Source organism: Gorilla gorilla, chromosome 12 (assembly GCF_029281585.2).
Source record: "Gorilla gorilla gorilla isolate KB3781 chromosome 12, NHGRI_mGorGor1-v2.1_pri, whole genome shotgun sequence".
NCBI lineage: Eukaryota > Metazoa > Chordata > Mammalia > Primates > Hominidae > Gorilla > Gorilla gorilla.
This window is the reverse complement of record NC_073236.2, coordinates 48,512,972-48,539,775: the sequence shown is the minus strand read 5'-3', so window position 1 is coordinate 48,539,775 and position 26,804 is coordinate 48,512,972. Positions and strand designations below refer to the sequence as shown.

At 39.6% G+C, this 26,804-nt stretch overlaps 1 protein-coding gene across 2 annotated transcripts in view; it reads right to left on the bottom strand.

The window, feature by feature from the left end:
- The window catches only part of ACOXL (acyl-CoA oxidase like), a 389,165-nt gene that overhangs the window by 196,015 nt on the left and 166,346 nt on the right, over window positions 1-26,804 (bottom strand). For both annotated transcript variants that reach the window (XM_055378293.2, XM_055378295.2), the window contains exon 11: window positions 14,869-14,985. In XM_055378293.2, coding sequence (XP_055234268.2) covers window positions 14,869-14,985 — 117 coding nt within the window. The remainder of the gene's footprint in view (window positions 1-14,868; window positions 14,986-26,804) is intronic.

Genomic DNA, 26,804 nt, shown 5'->3' with positions numbered 1-26,804 from the left:
CCAGCTAATTTTTTTGTATGTTTAGTAGGGATGGGGTTTCACCATGTTGGCCAGGCTGGTCTCGAACTCCTGGCCTCAAGTGATCTGCTCATCTTGGCCTCCCAAAGTGCTGAGATTACAGGCATGAGCCACCGCACCAGGCCTCATGCTCTGTTTCTAATAAGGGAATGCACATCCAGAAAATTTAAGTAATTGCTCATAAGGATGGTAAGTGGAGAGACTGGGATTTGAACTCAGGATAGTCTGGAAACTGTCCATTTCCTGCTAACCTAACTCCAGACCTGTACACCTAAAGATGTATAGTCTCCTTGCACTTGAGTAGGATCAAATGTATTGAATAAACATCTAACCAGTCAAACCTCCACTTACCCAGACCCTGAACCTTGAAACCAATTGAGTGGCTGCCTACATTCATGGAAAGTTAGGAGATGGGCCCTACAACCAAGATGTGACACCCTTAGTAGAGAAAAAAAAAGAAAAAGAAAAGATGTGTGTTGGGGGGAGGTAGTCAGCATAAAATTTTGTCATGCTCCAACCAATTTTATGAAGTTATTTCCTTACAAGTTGGAGAAGAGGTAGCAGGGACAGTAAACTAGGAGCAAACTAGAAAACCAGAACGTTGTCGCAGAATGTGCCAACTTTTTCCTGGGCTTGTGTTAAAGTAAAGGCAGTCTCTTTCCCCTAATTGGGACACTGCCTTCCTGGTGATTCCTATGACCAGATTTTCCATGGGTCAACCCCCTACTGTGATGTGGGGAGACCAGGAATGAAAGAAGCAGGAGGAAAGGAAACAAGCTGCAGAGCTATAATGGGGACAATGAGGTGGGCCAGAGACCATGGAGGGTGCAAGGAGGCCCAAGTCAAGAAAATTAGAAGGTCCTTGGGGGCAATTAGACTGACAGCTGGTGAAGGCAAGTGTCGATCTGTCCTGTTCAATGCAGCACTCATGAATGGCACATGGTAAGGGCTCTGGGGTTCTTTTTTATCAATTACTGAATTTCTATTGATCACCTCTTGTTTCTTTCCTTGAGCTAGACTGTGACATTTGTCTACGTCTCTGATACAGGTACCTGGAAAGTGTCTAACTAAGATCAAGAGAAACTTTAATTTTCATTAACAGTGTAACACAGCACTTATAAAATCAAGCTTAAATCAAGCCAAAATATAAAAAGAGCTGAAGAAAAAGGAAACATGTTGATACATATAACACTTTTATCATAAATATATGACAAACAGATACATATTTATAAATGTAGAATATATAGCAGTTCTTTCTTATGTAGTCTAATAACTTCTGTGTCACAAATTTGCAAATAGTTGACTGAGAAGCAAATGTATACATAGTCTTGCCTCTGTAACAGTTACAAGTCCCACTGGGGAAAACTCAAAGAAAAAAAAGAAAAAAACTGTTTTCCTTTGGCATGCATATGAAAAATTTTCCGGTTTCATCAAGTTATTTTGATCCAATTTAAACTTTCATGATCATATAACACTGTTGCCTGTTTTCTATTTGTGAAATTTCCAGGTCATGCTAGGAAGCTACCTGCATGTGTATGCACCAGAACAACAACCAAAAAAAACTTTCAAAATACTTGAGGAAAAAATGGATAAAACTGAAAGAGGAAATAAACAAATTCATAATTATAGTTGGAAATGCCAACCCCCTTCTTGCAGTCATTGATAAAACACGTAAGCAGAAAACCAATAATGATATATATGATCTGCAGATCACAATTAGCTAACTTGACCTAATTGACATTTATGATACTCTCCTCCCAACCACAACAAAATACACATCCTTTTTAAGTGTACATAGAACACTATTTTTACTGAGCCATAAATTTCAAAGAATAAAATTCATACAAAGGATGTTATTGGGCCACGACAGCAGTTATAAATAATTCGGGGGTGGAAAGGGAAGTCTTAAGGAGAAATTTAAACTATTTTTAACTAATTGAAAATGCAACATGTCAAAATGAGAAAGATGCAGCTAAAGCAATGCTTAAAGGAAATTTTAGTGTGAATTGACTATATTAGGCAAGAAGCAATGTCTCAAAGCAGTAATCTAACCTTTCACCTTAAGAGAGGGGGGTGGAAGGCCAGGCGCGGTGGCTCATGCCTGTAATCCTAGTACTTTGGGAGGCCAAGGCGGGCGGATCACGAGGTCAGGAGATTGAGACCATCCCGGCTAACACGGTGAAACCCCAACTCTACTAAAAGTACAAAAAGTTAGCCGGACGTGGTGGCAGGCACCTGTAGTCCCAGCTACTTGGGAGGCTGAGGCAGAAGAATGTTGTGAACCCGGGAAGTGGAGCTTGCAGTGAGCCGAGATGGCGCCACTGCACTCCAGCCTGGGAAACAATGCAAGACTCTGACTCAAAAAAAAAAAAAAGTGGGGGCGGGGGGTGGATATATAGAGACACAGAGAGAGAGAGAGAGCAAGAGAGAGCAACTTAAAGCAAGCAAAAGGAAAGAAATAAAGATTGGAGCAGATAGCAATGAAATTTAAATTAAAAATAGAGAAAATCAATCACATAAAATATGGAAAACGCAACAAAATTGATAGGCCTCTATCCAAACTGATGTGAGAGAGACAAAACAGTGGGGATAACGAAAGAGGACACAAAACATCAGGATTTCAGGGGAGAAATCGCACTGATCCCACAGACATTAAAAAGAAAAGGGAATGTTACAACCAACACTATTGCCATAAATTTGACAAATTAGATAAATTTGAAAAGTACTCAAAAAATTAGGTAATCTGAAAAGTCCTATATTTATTAAAATCTACCCAACAAAAGCTCCTAGAACTAAAGTCAATAGTATTCCTACATATTAGAAATAAACAACTGTACCTTCAAAAAGGTAAAATGCTTAGGTATCAACATAGTAAAATATGAGTAGGGTTTGTATGTTGGAAACTTCAAAACAGAACTCAAAGAAGACCTAAATAAATGAAAAGATATACAGTGTTCATGTATTGAAAGACTCAATATTAATAGGCAGACTATCCCCAAATTGATTTCTAAGTCAATACTATCCCAAGAAAAACATCGTCTATCTTTTTTGATTAACAAGATGATTCTAAAATATATAAGCAAAGGCCAAAAAAAAAAAGAATAGCCAAAACAATTCTCAAAAAAGAACATTAGAGAGCTGACACTACCCAATTTCAAGACAAATCAAAATTTAAAGCTGTTGAACCAAATAAAAAATTAAAACTATTGCTCTTATTAAGGCACTCTTAAGAGAATTTTAAAAAGTGACAAACTTGGAGAAAACATTTGCAAATAAAAATATGATGCAAAAAGTCTATTTAGAACCTATAAAGAACTCTTGCACTCAACAATAAGAAAACAAACAACTCAACTGAAAAACTGATAAAAGACCAGAACAGACACTTTGCTGAAGAAGATACACAGATGGCAAATAAGTACATGAAAAGACACTAAACATTATTAGTTATTAGTGTTATAAAAATGTAAAACTACAAACTATTAGAGACAACTATCAGAAAGACAGAAAACAAACAAAAATCAAAACAAAATCTGACAATAACAATGGCTGGCAAGGATGCAGGACAACTGCACCCTTATACATCACTGATGAAAACACAAAATAATACAACCACTTTGGAAAACACGTTAGCAATTTCTTATAAAGTTAAACATACACTTACCACTTGACCTACCAGTCCTACTTACAAGTATTTGCCCTAGTCAATCAAAACCTTATATTCACACAAAAACTTGTTGAGAATAGTTTTTAGTAGTTATTTATAATTGTAAAAACTAGAAACAACCTACATGTTCCTCACTAGTTTAAATGGATAAACAGCCTGTGGTACATCTATACAATGGAATACTACTCAGCAATAAAAAGTAGGAAAATATTGACTCACACAATGACATGGATGAATCTGAAATTCATTTTGTTAAGTGAAAGAAGGTATATCCAAAAGGCTACATATTTTACAATTATGTGTGTATGACATTCTAGAAAAGGAAAAACTATAGGTGTAAAATATAGGTTGCTGGGGTAAGACTGTGGGAAGAAGTTAACTAAAAAGAGACAGCACAAGGGAATTTGGGGGGAGGTGGAACAATTTTGTTTGATACTGAAGTGGTAGACAATTTTGTCTGATACTGAATGGAACAACTCTATGTCTTTGTCAAAACCTATAGAACCATACAACACAAAGTGTGATTTTTTTTTTTTTACTATTATAGTTTAAGTTCTGGGGTACATCTGCAGAATAGGCAGGTTTGTTACACAAATATACATGTGCCATTGTGTTTTGCTGCACCCATCAACCCGTCATCTACATTAGGTATTTCTCCTAATGCTATCCCTCCCCTTGGCCCCCCACCCCCTAACAGGCCCCGGTGTGTGATGTTCCCCTCCCTGTGTCCATGTGTTCTCATTGTTCAGCTCCCACTTATGAGTGAGAACATGTGGTGTTTGGTTTTCTGTTCCTGTGTTAGTTTGCTGAGAATGATGGTTTCCAGCTTCATCCATGTCCCTGCAAAGGACAAGAGCTCATCCTTTTTCATGGCTGCATAGTAGTCTGTGGTGTATCTGTGCCACATTTCCTTTATCTAGTCTATCATTGATGGGCATTTGGATTGGTCCCAAGTCTTTGATATTGTGAACATGCTGTAACAAACATACCTGTGCATGTGTCTTCATAGTAGAATGACTTATAATCCTTTGGGTATATACCCAGTAATGGGATTGCTGGGTCAAATGGTATTTCTGGTTCTAGATCCTTGAGGAATTGCCACACTGTCTTCTACAATGGTTGAACTAATTTACACTCCCACCAACAGTGTAAAAGCATTCCTATTTCTCCACATCCTCTCCAGCATCTGTTGTTTTCTGACATTTTAATGATCACCATTCCAACTGGCGTGAGATGGTATCTCATCGTGGTTTTGATTTGCATTTCTCTAATGACCAGTGATAATGAGGTTTTTTTTCATATGTTTGTTGGCTGCATAAATGTCTTCTTTTGAGAAGTGTCTGATCATATTCTTCACCCACTTTTTGATGGGTTGTTTGGTTTTTTCTTCTAAATTTGTTTAAGTTCTTTGTAGATTCCGCATATTAGCCCTTTGTCAGATGGATAGAATGCAAAAATTGTCTCTCATTATATAGGTTGCCTGTTCACTCTGATGATAGTTTCTTTTGCTGTGCAGAAGCTCTTTAGTTTAATTAGATCCCATTTGTCAATTTTGGCTTTTGTTGCCATTGCTTTTGGTGTTTTAGTCATGAAGTCTTTGCCCGTGCCTATGTCCTGAATGGTATTGCCTAGGTTGTCTTCTAGGATTTTGATGGTTTTAGGTCTTAAGTCTTTAATCCATCCTGAGTTAATTTTTGCATAAGGTGTAAGGAAGGGGTCCAGTTTCAGTTTTCTGTATACGGCTAGCCACTTTTCCCAACACCATTTATTAAACAGGGAATCCTTTTCCTATTGCTTGTTTTTGTCAGGTTTGTCAAAGATCAGATGATTGTAGATGTGTGGTGTTATTTCTGAGGCCTCTGTTCTGTTCCACTGGTCTATATATTTGTTTTGGTACCAGTACCATGCTATTTTGGTTACTGTAGCCTTGCAGTATAGTTTGAAGTCAGGTAGCGTGATGCCTCCAGCTTTGTTCTTTTCACTTAGGATTGTCTTGGCTATGCGGACTCTTTTTTGCTTCCACATGAAATTTAAAGTAGTTTTTTTCTAATTCTGTGAAGAAAGTCAATGGTAGCTTGATAGGGATAGCATTGAATCTATAAACTACTTTGGGCAGTATGACCATTTTCACGACAAATTGATTCTTCCTATACATAAGCATGGAATGTTTTTTCCATTTGATTGTGTCCTCTCTTATTTCCTTGAGCAGCAGTTTGTAGTTCTCCTTGAAGAGGTCCTTCACATCCCTTGTAAGTTGGATTCCTAGGTATTTTATTCTCTTTGTAGCAATTTTGAATAGGAGTTCACTCATGATTTGGTTCTCTGTTTGTCTATTATTGGTGTATAGGAATGCTTGTGATTTTTGCACATTGATTTTGTATCCTGAGACTTTGCTGAAGTTGCTTATATGCTTCAGGAGATTTTGGGCTGAGACGACGGGGTTTTCTAAATATACAATCATGTCATCTGCAAACAGGGACAATTTGACTTCCTCTCTTCCTATTTGAATACCCTTTATTTCTTTCTCTTGCCTGATGGCCCTGGCCAGAACTTCCAATACTATGTTGAATAGGAGTGGTGAGAGAGGGCATCCTTGTCTTGTGCTGGTTTTCAAAGGGAATGCTTCCAGTTTTTGCCCATTCAGTATGATATTGGCTGTGGGTTTGTCATAGATAGCCCTTATTCTTTTGAGATATGTTCCACTGATACCTAGTTTATTGAGAGTATTTAGCATGTAGGGGTGTTGAATTTTGTCAAAGGTCTTTTCTGCATCTATTGAGATAATCATGTGGTTTTTGTCATTGGTTCAGTTTATGTGATGGATTATGTTTATTGATTTATGTTGAACCAGCCTTGCATCCCAGGGATGAAGCCAAATTGATCGTGATGGATAAGGTTTTTGATGTGCTGCTGGATTCGGTTTGCCAGTATTTTATCGAGGATTTTTCCATCGATGTTCATCAGGGATATTGGCCTCAAATTTTCTTTATTTGTTGTGTCTCTGCTAAGTGTTGGTATCAGGATGATGCTGGCCTCATAAAATGAGTTAGGGAGGATTCCCTCTTTTTCTATTTTTTGGAATAGTTTCAGAAGGAATGGTACCAGCGCCTCTTTGTACCTCTGGTAGAATTTGGCTGTGAATCTGTCTGGTCCTGGGTTTTTTTGGTTGCTAGGCTATTAATTACTGCCTCAATTTCCGAACTTGTTATTGGTCTATTCAGGGATTCGACTTCTTCCTGGTTTAGGCTTGGGAGGGTATACGTGTCCAGGAATTTATCCATTTCTTCTAGATTTTCTAGTTTAATTGTGTAGAGGTGTTCATAGTATTCTCAGATGGTAGTTTGTATTTCTGTGGAATCAGTGGTGATATCCCCTTTATCATTTTTTACTGTGTCTATTTGATTCTTCCCTTTTCTTCTTTATTAGTCTGGCTAGCTGTCTATCTATTTTGTTAATTTTTTCAAAAAACCAGCTCCTGGATTCACTGATTTTTTAAAGGTTTTTCGTGTCTGTATCTCCTTCAGTTCTGTTCCGTTCTTAGTTATTTCTTGCCTTCTGCTAGCTTTTGAATTTGTTTGCTCTTGCTTCTCTACTTCTTTTAATTGTGATGTTAGTGTGTCGATTTTAGATCTTTCCTGCTTTCTCCTGTGGGCATTTAGTGCTATAAATTTCCCCCTAAACATTGCTATAGCTGTGTCCCAGAGATTCTGGGACATTGTGTCTTTGCTCTCATTGGTTTCAAAGAACTTATTTATTTCTGCCTTAATTTCATTATTTACCCAGTAGGTTATTTGAAAAGATTAACTAAGCTGATAAACACCAGCAAAATTGGCTGAGAAAAAGAAAAAAACAGGAAGCCACAAAAATTGTTTTCTTTTACAAATAAAAGAAGTGACATTGTCACAGATCTTACAGTCATTAATATTATAATAAGGAAATATTATTAACATATATAGTTTACAAATTAGTGAAGAAGTGAACAAATTTCTCAAAAAATACAGGGTAACAAAACAAGAGAAAAAATTGGCAAGACTGAAGACTCACATTTGTTAAAGAAATTAATAAAGTCATTAAAAACTTTCCAATAAAAAAACAAAAAACCCATATCCATACCATCTTAGTAAATACTATCAAGCATTTAAGGAAGAAATAAGAGCAATCTTACACAAACTCCTTAAGAAAAATAGAGAAGAGATCACTTTCCTATTTCTTTTATGAGGACAATATAACACTGATATCAAAATCTTCCAAGGAAATTTCAAGCACCAAAATTAAAAATCAATATTCCATATGAACATAGACACAAAAAATCCTTATCAAAACATTAGCCAATTAACTCTAATAATATAAAAAATATATACTATGGCCGGGTACAGTGGCTCACGCCTGTAATCCCAGCACTTTGAGAGGCCGAAGTGGGTGGATCACCTGAGGTCAGGAGTTTGAGACCAGCCTGGCCAGCATGGTGAAAACCCATCTCTACTACAAATACAAAAAAAAATTAGCTGGGTGTGGTTGCAGTTGTCTGTAATCCCAGTTGCTCAGGAGGCTGAAGCAGGAGAATTGCTTGAACCTGGGAGGCAGAGGTTGCAGTGAGCCGAGATTGTGCCACTGCACTCCAGCCTGGGCAACAGAGCAAGACTCCATCTCAAAAAAAAAAAAAAATATATATATATATATATATGTATGTATATACACACACACACACACACACACATACACATATATACACACACACACACACATATATATATAAAACGCATATAACAAAAGATTTCAAAGAATGCAAATTTGGCTCAAAATTTGAAAAGTAATGTAACTCATTTCTTAATAGAATGAAGGAGAAAAATCACATGACTATCTAAATAGAGAAAGAAAAATTGTGTCAAAATTGAACATACATGAAAAAAACACTCAGCCAACCAGGAATTGAAGGGAATTTCCTCAGTCTAATAAAGGGCGTCAACAACAACAACAAAAATAATTAAAAAGAATGAATAAGACCTACTATTTAATAGCAAAACAGGGTGACTATAGTCAGTAATAACTTAATTGTACATTTTAAAATAACTAAAAGAGTGTCATTGGATTGTTTGTAACACAAAGGATAAATGCTTGAGGCAATGGATACTCTATTCTCTATGATGTGCTTATTTCAAATTGCATGTCTACATTAAAACATCTCACGTACCCCTTAAATATAATATCAGCAATGTAACACCTACTATGTAACACCTACTATATACCCACAAAAATTAAAACAAACAAGAAAGACAATAACAATCCACAGTGAACATTCATGTTAATGGTGAAATACTGAACGCATTTTCACCTGAAGTCAAGAACAATATAGGATGTCCATCTCACCACTGCTACTCAATATTGTACTGAAGGTTTTGTCCAGTCTAATAAGGCAAAATCAAAACAAAACAAAAATTAAAAAAATAAATATTGGAAAAAATAAGTAAAACTCTCTTTACTCACATTTGATTTATTGTGCAGGTAGAAAATTCTAAATGGTCTACAAATAAATTACTAATAAGTAAATTTAATGATAATACAGGTCAGTACATAATGATGAGTTATATTTCTATAAAATATTAATAATTGGGAATTAAATTAAAAATCAATGCCTTTTGACTACATTTAGTGAAAAATGTGCAAGATTTCTACACTGTAAATTATAAAACATTACTTAGATAAATTGAACACCTGTATAAACAAAGAGATACATCATCTTCATTAATCTGAAAGACGCAATACTGCCCAAATTGCTTTATAGATTCAATGCAATCACAAATAAATCTAAACAGACTTGCAAAGACTCTAGAATAGCAAGACAATTTCGAGGGGAAAAAAAATACTTAGAGGACTCACATAACCCGATTTCTTTTTTTCCTCCTCTCTCTTTCTCAACAGCTTTATTAGATATATTTCTCATACCACAGCATTCATATTTTTCAAGTGTACAATTCAGTGATTTCTAGTATATTTAGGGAGTTGCGCAACCATTGCCATCTAATTTTAGAATATTTTCATCACCCAAAAGAGAAAGCCTATACCTATTAGCAATCACTCCTCATTTTTTCCTGATATAGTTTGGATGTCCCCTCCACATCTCATATTGTAATTCCCAATATTGGAGGTGAGACATGGTGGGAGGTATTTGGGTCACGGGGGTGGATTCCTCCAGGCTTGGTGCTGTCCTCACTGTAGTGAGTTCTCACAAAATCTAATTGTTTCAAGTGTGTGGTACCTATCCTACTCTCTCTTGCTCCTGCTTTCGCCATGTGATGTGCCTCCTCCTACTTCACCTTCTGCCATGAATAAAAGCTCCCGGAGACCTACCCAGAAGCAGAGTAGATGCCTGTGCCATGCTTGTATAGCCTGCAGAATTACGAGCCAACTAAACCCCTTTTCTTCATTAATTACCCAGCCTCAGGTATTTCTTCAGAGCAATGCAAGACTGGCCTAAATACACCTCCTTTACCCCTCAGTCCCTGGCAACCACTGATTTAGTTTCCATCTCTATCACTCTGACTATTCTGGAAATTTCATATCAATGGAATTATACCACATGATTTTTGCGAGTAGCTCCTTTCACTTAGCATAATGTTTTCAAGGTTTATCCACGTTATAGCATGTATCAGTACTTCATTCTTTTTTATTGCCAAATAATATTCCACTTTGTGAATGTGCCATATTTTGTTTTTTGTCAATCTGTGGACATCTGGATTTTTTCCACATTTTCATTATTACAAAAAATGTCACTATGAACACTCATGTGCACATTTTTGTGTGCATATAGGTTTTCATTTCCGTGGGGTATATACCTAGGAGTAGAATTGCTGAGATATATGGCAATTTCATGTTTAATATTTTGGAGAACTGCCAAGCTGTTTTCCAAAGTGACTATACCATTTTACATTACCACCAGCAATGTATGAGGTTTCTATTTCACCACATACTTGTCAACACTTGTTATCATCTGTTTCATTATAGCCATCCTAGTGGGTGTGAAGTTTTATCTGATTGCTGTTTTGATTTGTACTTCCTTGACAAATAATGACTTTTAGAACTTTTTCATGTGCTTATTGGTTATTTGTACATCTTCTTTGGAGAAAAGTCTTTGGATCTTTGCCCATTTTTCAATTGGATTATTTGTCATTTTATTGTTGAATTGCAAGAATTCATGTATGTTCTAGATACAAGTCCAGATGTATATACCAGATATATAATTTGAAAATACTTTCTCCTATTCTGTGGATTGTCTTTCACTTTCTTGATGGTGACTTTTTAAGCACAAAAAATCTTTTACCTCTTATGAAGTCCAATGTATATACTTTTTTTCTTTTGTAATTGTGCTTTTGGTATTCTATCTAAGAAACCACTGCCTAACTACAGTTGCAAAGATTTGCTCCTGTTTTCCTCTAAGAGATTTATTGTCTTAGGTCTTAAATTTAGGCTTATGCTCCATTTTAAGTTAACTGCTGTATAGGGGTCCAACTTCATTTTTTGCATATCAATATCCAGTTGTCCTAGCACCATTTATTGAAAAGAGTATTCTTTCTTTCATTGAATTGTCTTAGCATCTTTGTAAAAAATAAACTGGCCATAAATTTAGGGATGTGTTTCTGTCTCTTGATTTAATTCTGTTGACCTGTATATCTATCCAATGCCAGTACCACACTGTCTTGATTACTGCAGCTTCATATTAAGTTTTTGAATTGAGAAATGTGAGCCTTCCAACTTTGTTACTCTTTCTCAAGATTGTTGTGGCTATACTGGTTCCTTTATATTTCCATAAATTTTAGGATCAGCTTGTCAATTTCTAAAAAGATCAGGTTTCTGGGATTTTGATAGAGATTGCTTTGTATCTACAGATTAATTTAGGGAGTATAGTCACCTTAACAACATTACATCTTCTGATCCATGAACATATATTCCATATATTCACATCTTCTTTAACTTCTTTGTTAAATTTATCCTTAAGTATTTTATTCTTTTTGATTTTTGGATTATTCATTGCTCGTCTATAGAAATACAATTGATTTTTATTTATTGATCTATCCTGCAGTCTTGCTGAACATGTCATTTCTAATTAATTTTTAGTGGATTCTGTAAGATTTTCTATATATGAAGGCACATCACCTGCAAATAGGGATAGCTTACTTCTTCCTCTCCAGTTTACATGACTTTTATTATTTTCCTTGCCTAATTGTCTTGACTAGAACTTCAACATGATGTTAAATAGACATGGAAAAATTAGATATCCTTGTTTTGTTCCTAATCTTAGGGAGAGAGCATTCAATCTTTCACCATTACATGTGACGTTAACTGTGGGTTTTTCATAGATGACTTTTATCGGGTAAAGAAAGTTTTCTTATATACCTAGTTTGTTGAGTGTTTTTATCATGAAAAGGTACTTGATTCTGTCAAATACTTTTTCTGCATCTATGGGGATGATCATGTTTTTTTTTCACATATTTTATTAACACAGTGTAGTATGTTGTTTTTTGATATGTTAAACCAACCTTGCATTCCTGGGATAAATCTCACTTGGTCATGGTGTATACTCCTTTTTATATGTTGCTGGATTAACTTTACTAGTATTTTGTTAAGGGTTTTTACACCTATATTCATAAGTGATATTGCTCTACAGTTTTCTTCTAATGTCTTTGCCTTATTTTGGTATTGAGTAATACTGGCCACATGGGATAAGTTGGGAAGTGTTCCTTCCTCTTCTATGTTTTGGAAGAGTTTGTGGAGGACTGATACTAATTCTTATTTAAATGTTTGGTGGAATTCACTCTTAAAGCTGTTTAGGCCTGGGATTTTCATTGTGGGAAGTTTTAAAATTATTTACCTAATATCCTGTGATTGGTTTATTAGAATTTTCTATGTATTCTTTATTATATTTTGGTAGTTTGTTTCCTTCTAGGACTTCATCCATTTCATATATGTTTCATGTATTTTTTTGCATACTATTGTTCATAGTATTCTCTTATATTCCTTTTTATTTCTGTAAGGTCAGACCTACTACCTGATTTCAGGACTTACTATTAAGTTACGGTTATAGCAATGTCTTAGAAAAGACACAGAAAGCAATAATCATAAAACAAGAAAAGGATAAATTAGACTTAAGCAGTATTAAAATTTTCTGCTCCCCCAAATAACATTATTTAGAAAATAAAAAGGCAAAATCCACACTGACCAAAAATATTTAAAATAAGAGCTTGTTTTTGTTATAAATAAACTCTTATAAGTCAATAATAATAAGATAAACAAGTCAATTTAGAAAAATATGCAAGAGATTTAAATAGATCTTTCACAGAGAAGATATACAATGGCCAATGTGCACATGAAAAAGTACTCAATGTCGACAGCCACCAGATAAGTGTAAATTTAAACAGCAATGTGATAACATTTCATACCTACTAGTGTGAATATGATTAAGAAAGAACTGAAACAAATGTTGGTCAGGATGAAGAACAACTGAAACTCTCACATGTTGCTTGAGGGCGTGTAAAACAGTACCACTTCTTTGAAAAACTGGCAATTTCTTATAAAGTTAAAAATACATTTACCTAATTATCCAGCAAGTCCTCTCTAGGTATTTATCCTAAGAAAAATGAAACACTTGTACAAGAATATTCACTTTGCCTTTTTCATAGTAACTACAAGCCTGGAAACAATTCAAATGTCCATCAGTAGAAGAGATAAAGTAATTGCAGTTTAGTCATTTCATGTTACTATTCAGCAATAAAAATTAACAAACTATCCACGACATTGAGGAACATCAAGACCTTCTGTTGAATGAAATAAACTGGACACTAAAGAATACATATGGTATGATTCCATTTACATCAAGTTCAAGAACAGGCAAAACTAAGCTATTGGGAATAGAAATCAGAAAACTGTTTGGCTCTGCTGTGGTGGAGAGGTGAGGGTCAACTGCAAAGGGACCAGAGGGAACTTTTGGGGATGATGGAAATGTTTTATATTTGGCTTTAGTGTTTATTACATGAGAAGAGTATATGTGCGTCAAAACTCACTCCACTAAAAACTAAAATCTATGCATTTCATTGTATGCAAATTAAACCTCAAAAAAACCATTCAGAAACATTTTAGGTAAGAGATGGTGGAAGCAAGTGCTTTTAATTTTCTTCCAGGTGGCATGGATGGATCTTACTGTTGTTACCTGCAGCTCAGCCTGCAGGGTTCAGTGTCCTTGCACCTTGGAACACTGGCATTCCACTTGCCAGTCTTGTGTACAATAAGAACACAGGTGCACCCATCCAATCCCTCCCAGCCATGCCAGCGACGCCTGGGCAATCCATAGTCAGCAGCATACTAGATATGCCAAGGGCTCTCTGATTACCATCCTTTTATAAACCCTGGCACTAGCTTCCCCATCAGCATGTTAAATTTCAAACATAAGCCAATTCTAAATTATTCAGAAATGAATGATTGGAGTTAACACTGAGAAGCAAAATGGCTTATGGAGGGAGGAAAGAACACAGAATAGGGCCCAGAGTTTGGAGCTCCACTCCCAGTCCACTACTTCTAGGCTCTGTGATCTGAGATAAATCCTAAGTTTCTTATCTTTATAATGCAGGGATGATGATAACATGACACACAAGTGCTGGACAACGGCCTAGCACTTGGGGAGGAATAGCTGAGAGGCAGAAATGAAAGCCTGTGGTAGAATGTGAATTTCCAGGTGTACTTATGGTACACGTTTTATTCAAAGCTCCTCACTCCCTGCCTCCCCTGTACCCCCACCAAATACACACACACCTGGACGTATTTTTGAAAACTTTACTGTAAATTAGAACCTTTATCAGAAGTAAAGAACTTTTAACTGTTCAAGTCTGCTACTTTTAAAAACTCCGGAGAAACATTGGCTCCTGCCTTCTCAAAGTCTCTGTGGCTTCCATTCATCTGAATATAGAGACAATCAAGATTTGGACCTTGGCATCCTTTAAAATCAGATGTCCAGGTTAAAAACATTTGCAGTGGTTTAAGCATCCAAGAATGCTTTTAACCTGGGCATCCGATTTTAACAACAGACTCTTTCCTGATCACAGTTAGAAAATGACATCCTGTGCCTGCTGCTCTGAATTCTTACTCATGCCAGGGCATCACACTTACCCTGAGAGAGCAAACCCTGAGAGCCATCTCACCTGCTGACGAAGGTCAGGGCCAAGGCTGTGGCCAGGTGGGGCATCAGCCGCAGGGTCTGTGTTTGGTGCTCAATGATCTTCACCTCTTCCTTGGTTTTGGGCCCAAACTGCCTCCGGCTAGAGGGAATCAATAGACACGATTTTTACCAAAATCCAGGAGCGAGAGGCAACTTCATTTCCAGAGCTAAAAATGCTGGCTAGCCATTTGCCTTCCAAAGACTCCAGAATGCAGAAATCTGAATTTCCTAAAATGTGGTTAGGGCAAGACAGCCTAAGTTTCTGAGGAAAGCCCAACAGGAAGCTTTTCAGCTCTTCTAGAAGTTAACCTTCCCAGCGTGGAACATTTTTAAAGCAGCACATCTATCTAACACCAGAGTAATTTTTACTCCTTAACATTTACATGACATTTTATAGTTCCAAGTGCCCCATGATCATTAATTATTCAGCTTTACTAAATTTGTGACATAATTAATATGACAGGAGCAATACCCTAGAACATATTTCAAAAGGACATTCTCAACAAGGAGGGTGACATTAACCCTGGTGCTCCTGTCAGATTCACAGGTGGGTCATTACTTTTAGCCCACCTAAACCCCCCTGCAATTCTATGTGGAAAAGGTGTTCTCCACATCCCACCTTAAATCCCGGTGCCCTGCAGACAGCATCTGCGTTGCACTCTGAGGCTGCTATGTCAGGTGAACCAAGGCTTTCCTTGGAACAATTTTTAAAGTGGTGTGGGATTGTCCCCACAGGCAATGCCCAGGGACAAATCCCCCAGGATCTCATAGTTGTAGATTGCAAAGAGCCCAGGCTTTTCATAGAGGTCACCCTCTGCCCCTTGCAGCCTGATGCTCTACATCCTACATTCAGCAGCATGCTGTCTTTGAACAGCTCTGAGTTTAACGTTGGTTTATGAAAGAACAACATTTCACTCACACACACACATACATTGTGCTATGTTATCAAGCATGGTGGGCAAACCTTTGCTTCACACACCAGTGGGGTGAGAACATCCATCAACCACTCAAAGAGAAGAAGCAATTGTTTTAAAAATCTTATATTTGATACTTTCTTAAACATAATCTTATACTTAAATATTGTGTTTATTTGTAATTGAAAGAAGGGCACCATAATCTTTTTAGTGTTTAAGGCATCTCATAGTCTGGTGCTGTCATGTGGGTGGTGAGGACAAATGATAAGCACACATAAGGAAGGCCGCGTGCAAGCACCGTGAGCACAGCCTTGTTTTGTAAGAGCACAGACTTCCCCCAGGCACAGTCTAACCACCCCACAGATGACTGTTTCAAGAATACCACCCCAACCCGCCCTTCATCCATGCCCGCCCCTCCATCCTAGTTCATGCCCAACCACAGCAGGCTCGTGGCTCCAAATGAAAAGGCTGTCAGTCTACAGGGAAACCTCTCGGCTTTTGCTGGATCACGGCGAAAATAACAAAAAAAATCCCAAAGCCAGTAATGGTGTCATCATGATGTTAGGTCATTGCTAAGGACTGAACTGTGTCGCCAGAATTCACATATTGAAGCCCTAACAACCAGTGTGACTATTTGGAGATAGGGCTTTCAGGAGGCAATTAAATTAGGTGGTAAGGATCCTATCTGATAGAATTGGTGGCCTTATAAAAAGAAAAGAGAAAGGTCCCTCTCTCCCCACACCCATGCTCTGAGAAAGACCATGTGAGGACACAGCAAGATGGCGGCCGTCAGTCATCTGCTGGCCAGGAAAAATGCCCTCACCAGACCTGTCAGTGCCTTGATTTTTGACTTGCAGTCTCCAGAACTGTGAGAAATAAATTTCTATTACTTAAGCCGCCCAGTCTATGGCATTTTGTTACAGCAGCCCAGGCTGATTAATATAATCATTTTACAAATTCCATGTGTTCCTCTCACTTAACTTCCATTTTTACATGCTGTGATTCTACTGTAGCTTTATCTATGGTTGTTGTGGCTAGACTCTTACCTACCAAAACCAGACAATGGCCACATGCAATCCACCCCACTGGGGGACATCTGTGTGTCTGCCCTGTGCCCAGCATCATGCTAGGCACTGGACATTTACCAGGTCAAGAAGGCTGAGTCCCAGCCACTGAGCCCAGAGCCTGGGACATGGAGAAAACCCAGACAAGGTGGCACGTGCAGAGAGAGCCTTGGGCATGGTCCCATGCTCCAGAGCTTCACTTGAGGACATTTTACCCACACAGTCACAGCAAAAGCAGTGATTGACCACAACACCGTTTAGTTTTCTTTTTTGTTGTTGTTGTTGTTTGTTAGGTTTTTTTTTTTTTTTTTGGTGAAAAATAAGTACGATAATAATATAATTTTTTTTTTTTTTTGAGACAGAGTCTTGCTCTGTCGTCCAGGCTGGAGTGCAATGGCACAATCTCGGCTCAGTGCAACCTCCGCCTCCCAGTTTCTAGCAATTCTCTGCCTCAGCCTCCCGAGTAGCTGGGACTACAGGCACCCACCACCACACCCAGCTAATTTTTTGCATTTTTGGTAGAGATGGGGTTTCACCATGTTGGCCAGGCTGGTCTTGAATTCCTGAACTCAGGTGATCCGCCCGTCTCGGCCTCCCAAAGTGCTGGGATTACAAGCGTGAGCCACCACGCCTGGCCAATAGTACAATTTTAAACAGCATCTCATCAAAATTTGTTTCTATGGCGAACTCTTTGTCTTGGCCACCATACGCTCAATATTCATTTAATGAATGAAAGAATGAATTCATTTCACAAATGAGGAAATGCAAAAAAAGCAAAGCAGAGTGGCCACTGGAGACCTCAGAGAAGGTCTTTGGATGCCAGATCTGACCCCGACCTATTGTGCCTCAGTTTCCCAATGGAGGCACACCTTGTAGTGGTGCCATTTCCTCTTTGACCCTCACAGTTCCTCTTTGACCCCACAACTGGGGTGATGGGTGAAGAGCAGAAAGAGGCCACCAAGGCTCCATGTGGCAGGCCTCGCAGAGCCTCTCCCTGTGCTGATAGAGAGGAGTTATGTTCTCCTAATCCACTGCTGAGTTCCCAGGTAATTTCACAAAAATCAAGAGTGTTCACGAGAATCTAAATGTCCAGACTTTCTTTAATAATAGGAAGATCTGGCACCTCCGGACTCTACTCCCATAATGCAATCTGCTGGAACTCAGAAGCCCAACCCTCCAAGCAGGAAACAGCTATCCCCTGAGGACGCCAGAGCCCTTTCCACTCCCTGACATTACCTGCTGGCCCAGGGAGCACTGAGTTTTTAGCCACATTGCATTTTTTATTCCATCCAGAATAAATTGGCATCAGCATCCTAATTTGTTAATTATGTTCTATAACTGTGATATACAGCCAAGCACAGACATTCTATGTGAGTCTATGAATTCACTGGAAGAACTTCTAGGGAGCAAAACGGCTCTGGCCAGCTTGTAGGGAATAAAATCCAAACGCCTCAGCTTGGCATCCAAGAGTCTGCTATAGCTTGACTTGAGTGTTCCAGCCTTTTCTCCCACTAAGCCCCTTCAGACGCTTCCCATCCTGGACCTCTGTCCAAGCAGGGCTCTCTGCCTGCAGCTGACCCCACCCCTAACTGCCAGTGTCTAATTGGACTCATTTTTGGTGGCTCAGCCACATGCCCTCTCCCCAAATTGAGACTTCTCTGATTCTCCCCTTCTCCTTGGCACACCCCTTCAAAACTAAACAGAACCAAACCAACCAAAGCAGGAAGTTGCTTCTCCCTGGAATGCCCAGAGCATTTCATGTTGCCCCTCCTGCGAGGCCCAGCACCTTCCCTTTCCAGCTGGCGTCACGTGCACCTGTGTTAACCATGTGCCTCTGATGCTTGGACATCTGAGACTTTACTGACCCTGGAGGGACAGGGGCTCCCAGGGCCAGCTAATTGCTGAAGACAGCAAATGACTCCCTTTGAGTGCATTTTTCATATGCAAATGAATCAGTTCAGGACCCCATTCCCGCTGCTTCCTTTATCTGTCTCTTCCACTCAGGGCCTAACCTAGTCTCCCCAGGGCCAGGTACCAGACAACTCAGGACAGACAGATCCTATGCCTCAGAGCCTTCTGAAGTTATCCATACTAGCCAGTCTTAAACCTGCTTACCAACCCTGCCCATTTCTTCCTGTGGAAACCACAATAAAGGCTCTTGCCCACATTTTCCCTTCATGCCCTCTCCCTTCTGACCAATGCTATTGTTTCCCCATGTGGCCGAGTGGCATGGCGTGCCCCTTCTCTTGGGAACTGTGAGTAACAAACTATGCTTTCAATGGCTGTCCTCTTCTGATCTGCCAAGCTCACCATACTGAGTAATAATACAACCTACATTTTAAAACAGCACCTGTCACTGGACTCAGACCACTGAGGGAAGGCCCGCTCAGTCTTCTGGTGCCCCAGCCTGGCCTGACATATGCACCCAGGAAAGACAAAGGCAGGAGGGCAGATGAATGTCCTGCCAACTCCCAGCAGCTACACAGCAACCCCTCCACCCACCCTTCCCTGCTTCTCCTTGGAACGTTTGCTTGTCATTAGATGCTCTGAACAAAATTCAATTCTCAGACACTGGTGTGCTGGCTGGGAGCCAGGGCAGTTAGGACAGGGATAGAAGATGAAATGAAAGGAAGGAGCCTCCCCTATGCCCAATAGCCCATTCCACCACAGGTTTTCCTGCCAGGGGCCAGAGGGAAACAAGTGGGTGGGCAGAAGGTAGGCACCACCCAACTCTTTCTTTCCCTCCCTCTGGCCCAAGACCCTGACAATCCCCAAGCACTGAGCAGGGAGTTTACTCTCACTTCTCACCCATCAGATGTGCTCTCTGGCTTCTCCAAGGAGGAATGACACCGAGGGCTACTGAAGCTTCTCCCACCCGAAGATGCAGCAAGAGGTCAGCCCTGTGACTGCCACCATCAGCCCCATGCGGGCAGCCTGGCAACAGCAGAGGTAGCAGAGACCGAGGGCCTCAAGACTTGGGTTCCCCAGAGGGCCTGGCCCGTGAGAGACCCTGCCCTGCCATGCTGTGGTCACCCTCTTATTTATGCTCTCAGGCCCCATTGGCCTCACCAAGGGCCATGACAGTCCAGGCCTGGACTCTGGTTGCCAGCATCCTGGCACACTGCCCTGAACACAGCTCACAGGGCTGTAATCCCTGCAGCTGGCCAGCAATTACCGACTGCCAGACATTTTTATTGTTCCAGTTTATGATCTATGTGGACACAATATTCTTCCCATCCTTTTCCTCCACTGGGTTACTATTTTCCTTTAAAAACACATACAAAGGCTATATTTCTCTCTGTAAATATAATTTTTATTTCAATACCAAAAAAAAGTCACTTAGCTCAAATTTTTCATGGTCTTTAAAATCAAAAAGTGGTGCTTGTGCGCACAGCGATATCCATGTGAGAATAAAGCTGGGCTCGCAGAGTGCTGTGAATGATGCCATTTAAAATTATAGATTTGAAAAGCTATTTCTAGATTCCAGCAACTCCTAAGGAATAGAGGAAACATTTATTTTGGGTTGTTTTATTTCATTCCCACTCAATTTTGAACGCGGCTGCTTAAGGCAATATTCGTGGGATGTGACATGGCTATTAATCACCAAGGCAGCTACTGCAGGCGCAGCCTCTGGGGGGGCCGCGCAATTCGCCTTCTCCCCTCTCCCTCTGGTCTCTTCTCCCAAAGGAGGCCAGTGACCTACTAAAAAGATAATTACTTCCCATGTTTCCTGCTCTACAGTACCATTGCATCCAGTCAACTTCAAAGGAGAGGAGCTTTGGGGCTAAGCCTCACCCTGGACTCAGACTTCTTAGGGTGCAAACTTGTTTGCAGGTATCCCTGCAACCAGAAGAAGGGGGAACAAAATCTCCTCCACTGTCAAGGTGCTGACCTCTGCAGATAAAAGCTCAGTTCCTTCCTGGGCTCAGGCCACCTTCCTTTGTGGCCACCTTCCTTCATTAATAACCTGACCACAGGCAGGATTCAAGAGAGCTTGTAAGTGCCTGGCAGCCGGACGACTGCACCCCATTCCCAGTGGCTCCCACAGAAACCCTCCAACCTCTCACAGAGTCCACAGCCCATCTGTCCTGTTTCTCCCCCTTCTCTGGGGCGCTCCTAGACATACAAACTCAGAGGGCAAATATTTTACAAAGTAGGATATTTTTAATGCCACCAGTTGAACTTGGAAGATTTGGCCCAGCTGGCCAGCCAGGATGTAAACATCTGGCTTCTTATTATCAATAAGAATGTGTGAGAGTCAGACACCCTGATCTTCAGGCCTAAGCCTCACCACCTCCAACACCAGGTGATCCCACCCTCCACCTTGGGATCATGGAAGGGACCTGGCTGCACACAATTCCTGCTGCTTTTTTGTTTTGTTTCTTGTTCTTTCTTCCTTTTTTGTTTGTTTGCTTTTGAGGCAGAGTCTCACTCTGTTGCCCAGGCTGGAGTATAGTGGTACAATCTCAGCACATGGCAACCTCCATCTCCTGGGTTCAAGAGATTCTCCTGCCTCAGCCTCTCGAGCAGTTGGGACTACAGGCCTGCACCACCATGCCTGACTAATTTTTGTAATTTTAGTAGAGACTGGGTTTCACCATGTTGTCCAGGCTGGTCTCAAACTCCTGGCTTCAAGTGATCTGCCCACCTGGGCCTCCCAAAGTGGTGGGGTTACAGGTGTAGCCACTGTGCCCAGCCCTGGTTTTTTTTTTTTGTTTTTTTTTTTTGTTGTTGTTGTTGTTTTTTAAGTTGAACATGTAATGGTTTGCCCTTTGGGCCTGAGCAATCCTACATTGAAACATCAGCTTAACATATAACATCCTCTGTGTTTTACTTGTCATTCCCATGGGCAATTTTTTCTTTTTTCTTTTTTCTTTTCTTTTTTTTTTTTTTTTTTTTTTTTTGACAGAGTCATACTCTGTCATCCAGGCTGGAGTGCAGTGGCACAATGGCACAATCTTGGCTCACTGCAACCTCTGCCTCCTGGGTTCAAGCAATTCTCCTCCCTCAGCCTCTTGAGTAACTGGGATTACAGATGCATGCCACCACACCTGCCTAATTTTTTGTATTTTTAGTAGAGATGGGGTTTCACCATATTAGCTAGGCTGGTCTCGAACTCCTGGTTTCAACTGATCCACCCACCTCGGCCTCCAAAACTGCTAGGATTACAGGTGTGAGCCACCACACACCACCCAATGGGCAACTTTCAATCCATCTGTAGAGAAGATGGAAGAAGGCTGTGTGTGTGTAAGTGAGTGTATATGTCTGTGTGTGTGTGTGGCATAGAGATATATGCTTCTTTGATAGTAGACTTGACTGTGATTAAATACACAAAATGGCCCCAGGAAAGAGTTATCAAAGTGCCCTTCAGATCCTTGAGAAATCTCAACAAATAACTTTTGCACCTTCTCGTCACCTCTTTTCCTCCCAACCCTCAACAGTCTATCAATCCAACCACCCCAGAATAGAATACATGATTCTCAATGGTGGTGATGAGTTCAATGACAATGGCAATTTTTAAACATGGGAATATTTCAGATATGGAAAGAGATGAGGGTTTGTGGCTTTGGTGTCAATGTCACACAGTCTACATACAGAGCAGTGAGAGCACCCCCAAACCTGCAAACACAGACACTAAAGCTCAGATTTCCTTGGCCAGAGAGTGTAGGTCTTCAGAGAAAAAGCCCTTGCCAATTATTCTTTTCCTTTCTCAAAGTTCATGCCAGATCAAAAACCTGGGGAACATAAACACCCTCCCCAACAAGTCCCATGGATTTAAAGTTGTGGCCAAGTATCCAGCAGGGGCTGACACTCTGCTGCTGGAGACTGCAAAGACTGTCTACCCCATCTATTAACACTGCAAAAGCAATGCTGAATGGAGCAGGCTGCAGATCCGTACAGGATTAGGATCAGGCTGCCTCCTCCCACAAGCTGAGGGATGACCCCCGTGGAGACCACAGAAGCCCCTCAGATAGGAGACAACACCACCCAGGATAAACCTGCAGCCCTGGCTCTGTATTTCCATTGAGAGGGTCATTTCTAGCCAGTGTTATAACCCTGACTGACAAAGACCAGTAGGGTCACCCTGGATCTGATATTGGCCAATTTCAGATTCTTTGTTTGAGGGTTCAATTACACAAACAAAAGTGGGTCTAACCCATCACGCTATGGTTCAAACCTACTTAAAATAAACACCAAGGAATCTGGCTGCCTTTGTACTGAGTCTGTTCTTGTCCTCTCTAGTAACTCATGTTGCCTGTAGGAGACCATCCTGGGACCAAGTCAACATCATATCCCCACCTGCATCACCAGCACAAGATAGAATGGTTAGAAATTCAGGCTTTGGATCAGACACACCTGGTTTGCACACAGACTCTAACACCTGCCAGTGTGTTATCTTGGGCAAGTAACAGAAACCTTCTGAGCCTCAGGTTCCTCAACCATTAACTGGGGCTGATAATGAGCATGAGGACTAAGTGATGCCTGACATGTAGCAGGTGTTCAAGGTATAGAAGGCATCATCATTGCAGTCATTACCATTAACTCTGGAGTCCCTAAAATTACCTGCAATGCTGCTCATCCTTGATCTAGGAAAGCCATTTTAAATTTTCCCCAAAAAGCACTCTTTTTGTTTCTTTATCCCAAACAAAGCACTAACTTACTCTGCATCACTAAAACTGTTGTAAAAAGAGCTTCAGGGTTAAAAGTCTCTTTTACTCGACCTTAAATTAAAGATAATGAGATTGCTGAGAGGGAAGAAAACAAGCTAAGTCCACTGACTTTTTTTAGAAGAAGTGTGTGTGTGTGTGTGTGTGTGTGTGTGTGTGTGTGTGTGTGTGTGTGTGTGTGTTGAAAAGCTTTCTAACAGCACCTGCACCTTTTATGTCCCCCAAAACACCAGCCAATTTTCTTCTTCCCAAATTCCATGTAGGGACAGGGTGGACAAAACAAAAACCTAGGAAAGTGGTGTGGACAGGGCCTCCTAGCACAATGCGTTGCCATAGAAGCCGCGAGTTCTTTCCAGAGTCAATCAACCGACCCTAGAGAGGAGCCTGAATGTTTTTCAGACAGTTCTCACCCAAGGGAAATTAATTTACTTTTCAGAATGATAGCCTTAGCAATATCTGTGAGTGACAGAGTGGTTAGTGTTAGTCATCAGAACTGTGATTCCTTGAGATTTTTTTTTTAAATTGTATACTAATGAATGCAAAACAAAGTTAAAATGGGAGACATGGAGCCATAAATTATAGCTGAGGCTGCCTGGGGTGAGCTAATTATTTCACTGTTGTATTAATTTCATATTTTAAAAAATTGCATGAAGAAACACCTTCCGTCATCAGCACCACTGCAGAGATCTTGCAGAAGCCCCAGCACCTTGGCCATAAAAGTAAGGAAGAAAGAGGGCCAATCCTCTCTAGATCCAGGCCTTCCCTCCTCTTTCCCTTCCATTTTATGGCAGATGCAGAGTCTCTGTCCATCCTGTCTGCCCCAAAAGTCATCCAGAACCTGCTGTCATCTTGGAGGTAGCAAGTCTGACCACCATGTGTGAGCAAGGAGATAAATGCAGAACCCCAACATTCTCCAGGTTCCCCTGTCACTGAGGTTGAACATCATGAGTCAATAGTCAGGTAATCAAATGCGCTTCAGAGTGTGCATCCATTTCTTAATGCTCCAAGTTGACCTTAGACTGCTCTTGGCAATGGAAATTACCCGAGCAGCTTAAGAGCTGAAGCCTCCACTTCCCCTCTCAATCCACAGTCTCAAAGGTAAAGGGTGCCCATAGGCTCTTAAAACAACAGCAGAATCTTTCAATCCATAAACATGGTATGTCTCTCCATTTATTTAGATCTTTGATTTCTTTCATCAGTGTTGTGTTGTTCTCAGGAGTCTTACACATGCTTTTATTAAATTTTCACCTAAGTTCTCAACTTTTTGAGCAATTATAAATTATATTATTTTTTAATTCTGATACCCTTATGTTCATCACTGGTATAAACAAATATAATTGATTTTTGCATGTTTATTTTTGCACCCTATGACTTTGCTGAATTCATCTCTTAGTTCTAGGATTTTTTTGTAGATATCTTGTGGTTTTCTACATAAATAAGCATGTCATCTGAATATAGAAACAGTTTTATTACTCCTTTTCCAATCTATATGCTTTTCATTTCCTTTTCTTGCCTATTGCACTGGCTACAACTTCCAGCACTACACTGAATAGCAGCAGCAAGAGCAGACATCCTTGCCTTATTCCTGATTTTAAAGGGAAATAATTCAGTCCTTTACCATAACGTGTAATGTTGGCTGTACAATTTTCGTAGGTGCTCTTTATTCAGTTGAGGATGTTCCTCTTTAGTCTTCCTTGAATGAGTGTTTTCACATGAATGTATACTGAATTTTTCAAACACTTTTTTCTGTATCCATTAAAATGATTATGAGATTTTTCTTCTTTAGCATGTTAATATGGTAGATCAAATTGACTGGTTTTTAAATATTAAACCAGCATTCCATCTCTGGAATAAATCACACTTGGCTGTGATATATAGTTTTTTTATATTGCTAAATTCCATTTCCTAATATTTTGCTAAAAATTTTTGTACCTATATTCATGAAGAATATTGTCCTGCATTCTCCTTTTATTATATTTTCTTTATTTGGTTCGGGGATCAGTATATGGCTAACTTTCAAAAAAAAATGACTTGGAAAGTGTTCTTTCTGCTTCTGTTTTATAAAAGAGTTGTATAGGACTGTTGCTATTAATAATTCTTCTGGAAACATTCAGGATTTTCCAGTGAAAACATCTGGCCTGGAGATTTTCTTAGGAGTTTTAAAATCATGAGTTCAATTTCCTTAGTAGTTAAAAGGTTACTCAAATTATCTTACACATTGGGGGAGTTGTGATATTTTGTGGTTTTTTTAAGGAATTTATTCTTTAAGTTTTCAAGTTTATGTTTACAGAGTTGTTCCTAGTATTCTCTTATTATTCTTTTGATGTTCTCAGTGTCTACAATAATATCCCCTGTATCATTCCTGATGTTAGTAATTTGTGTAGTCTCTTTTTTCTTTGACAGTCTCACTGTCAAAAGGTTTGTCAATTTTATTAATCTTTTCAAAGGACCATTTATTTGTTCACTGATATTCTCTACTGTTCTGTTTTCCATTTCATTGATTTCTGCCCTTATCTTTATTACTTTATTCTTTTTGCTTCCTTTCCACGTATTTTGTTCTTCTTTTTCTAGGTTCTTGCTATAGTTTGAATATGTACCCCCAAAATTCATGTGTCGGAAATGTAATCCCCAATGCAACAGTGTTGGGAGGTGAGGCCTAACGAGAGGTGTTTAGGTCATAAGGGCTCTGCCCTCAAAATAGGCTAATGCTGTTGTAAAGGGATTGATGAGAGGAGTGCACTCTATTTTGACCTCTCTTGCTCTTCTGCCTTCTGCCATGTGAGGACTCAGCATTCTTGTTCTTTAGAGGACATAGCAGGAGGGCCCTTAAAAGATGCCAGGGCCTTGATCTTGGACTTCCCAGTCTCCAGAACTATAAGAAATAAATTTCCGTGGTATTGTTATAACAGCACAAAATGGACTAAAAAGACCATTCCTTAAGTGAGAGCTTAGATATTGATTTGAGACTTTTCCTCATTTCTAATATATGCATTTAGCACATTTAGTGTTACAAAATTTTCCTCTCAGCACTGCTTTAGCCGCCCTATGATTTTTGATATATATTTTCAATTCCATCTAGTCCAACATATTTTTAAAACATTTTCCTGAGAGTTCCTCTTTTTACTATTAGTTATTTAGAATTGTGTTGTTTAGTTAGGAAGTGTTGGTGAGTTTTCCTGTTATCTTTGTTACAAAGTTCTAGTTTGAGTACTTCATGGTCAGAGAACTCACTCTGTATGACTTCAATTTTTAAAAATTTGTTGCAGTTTTTTT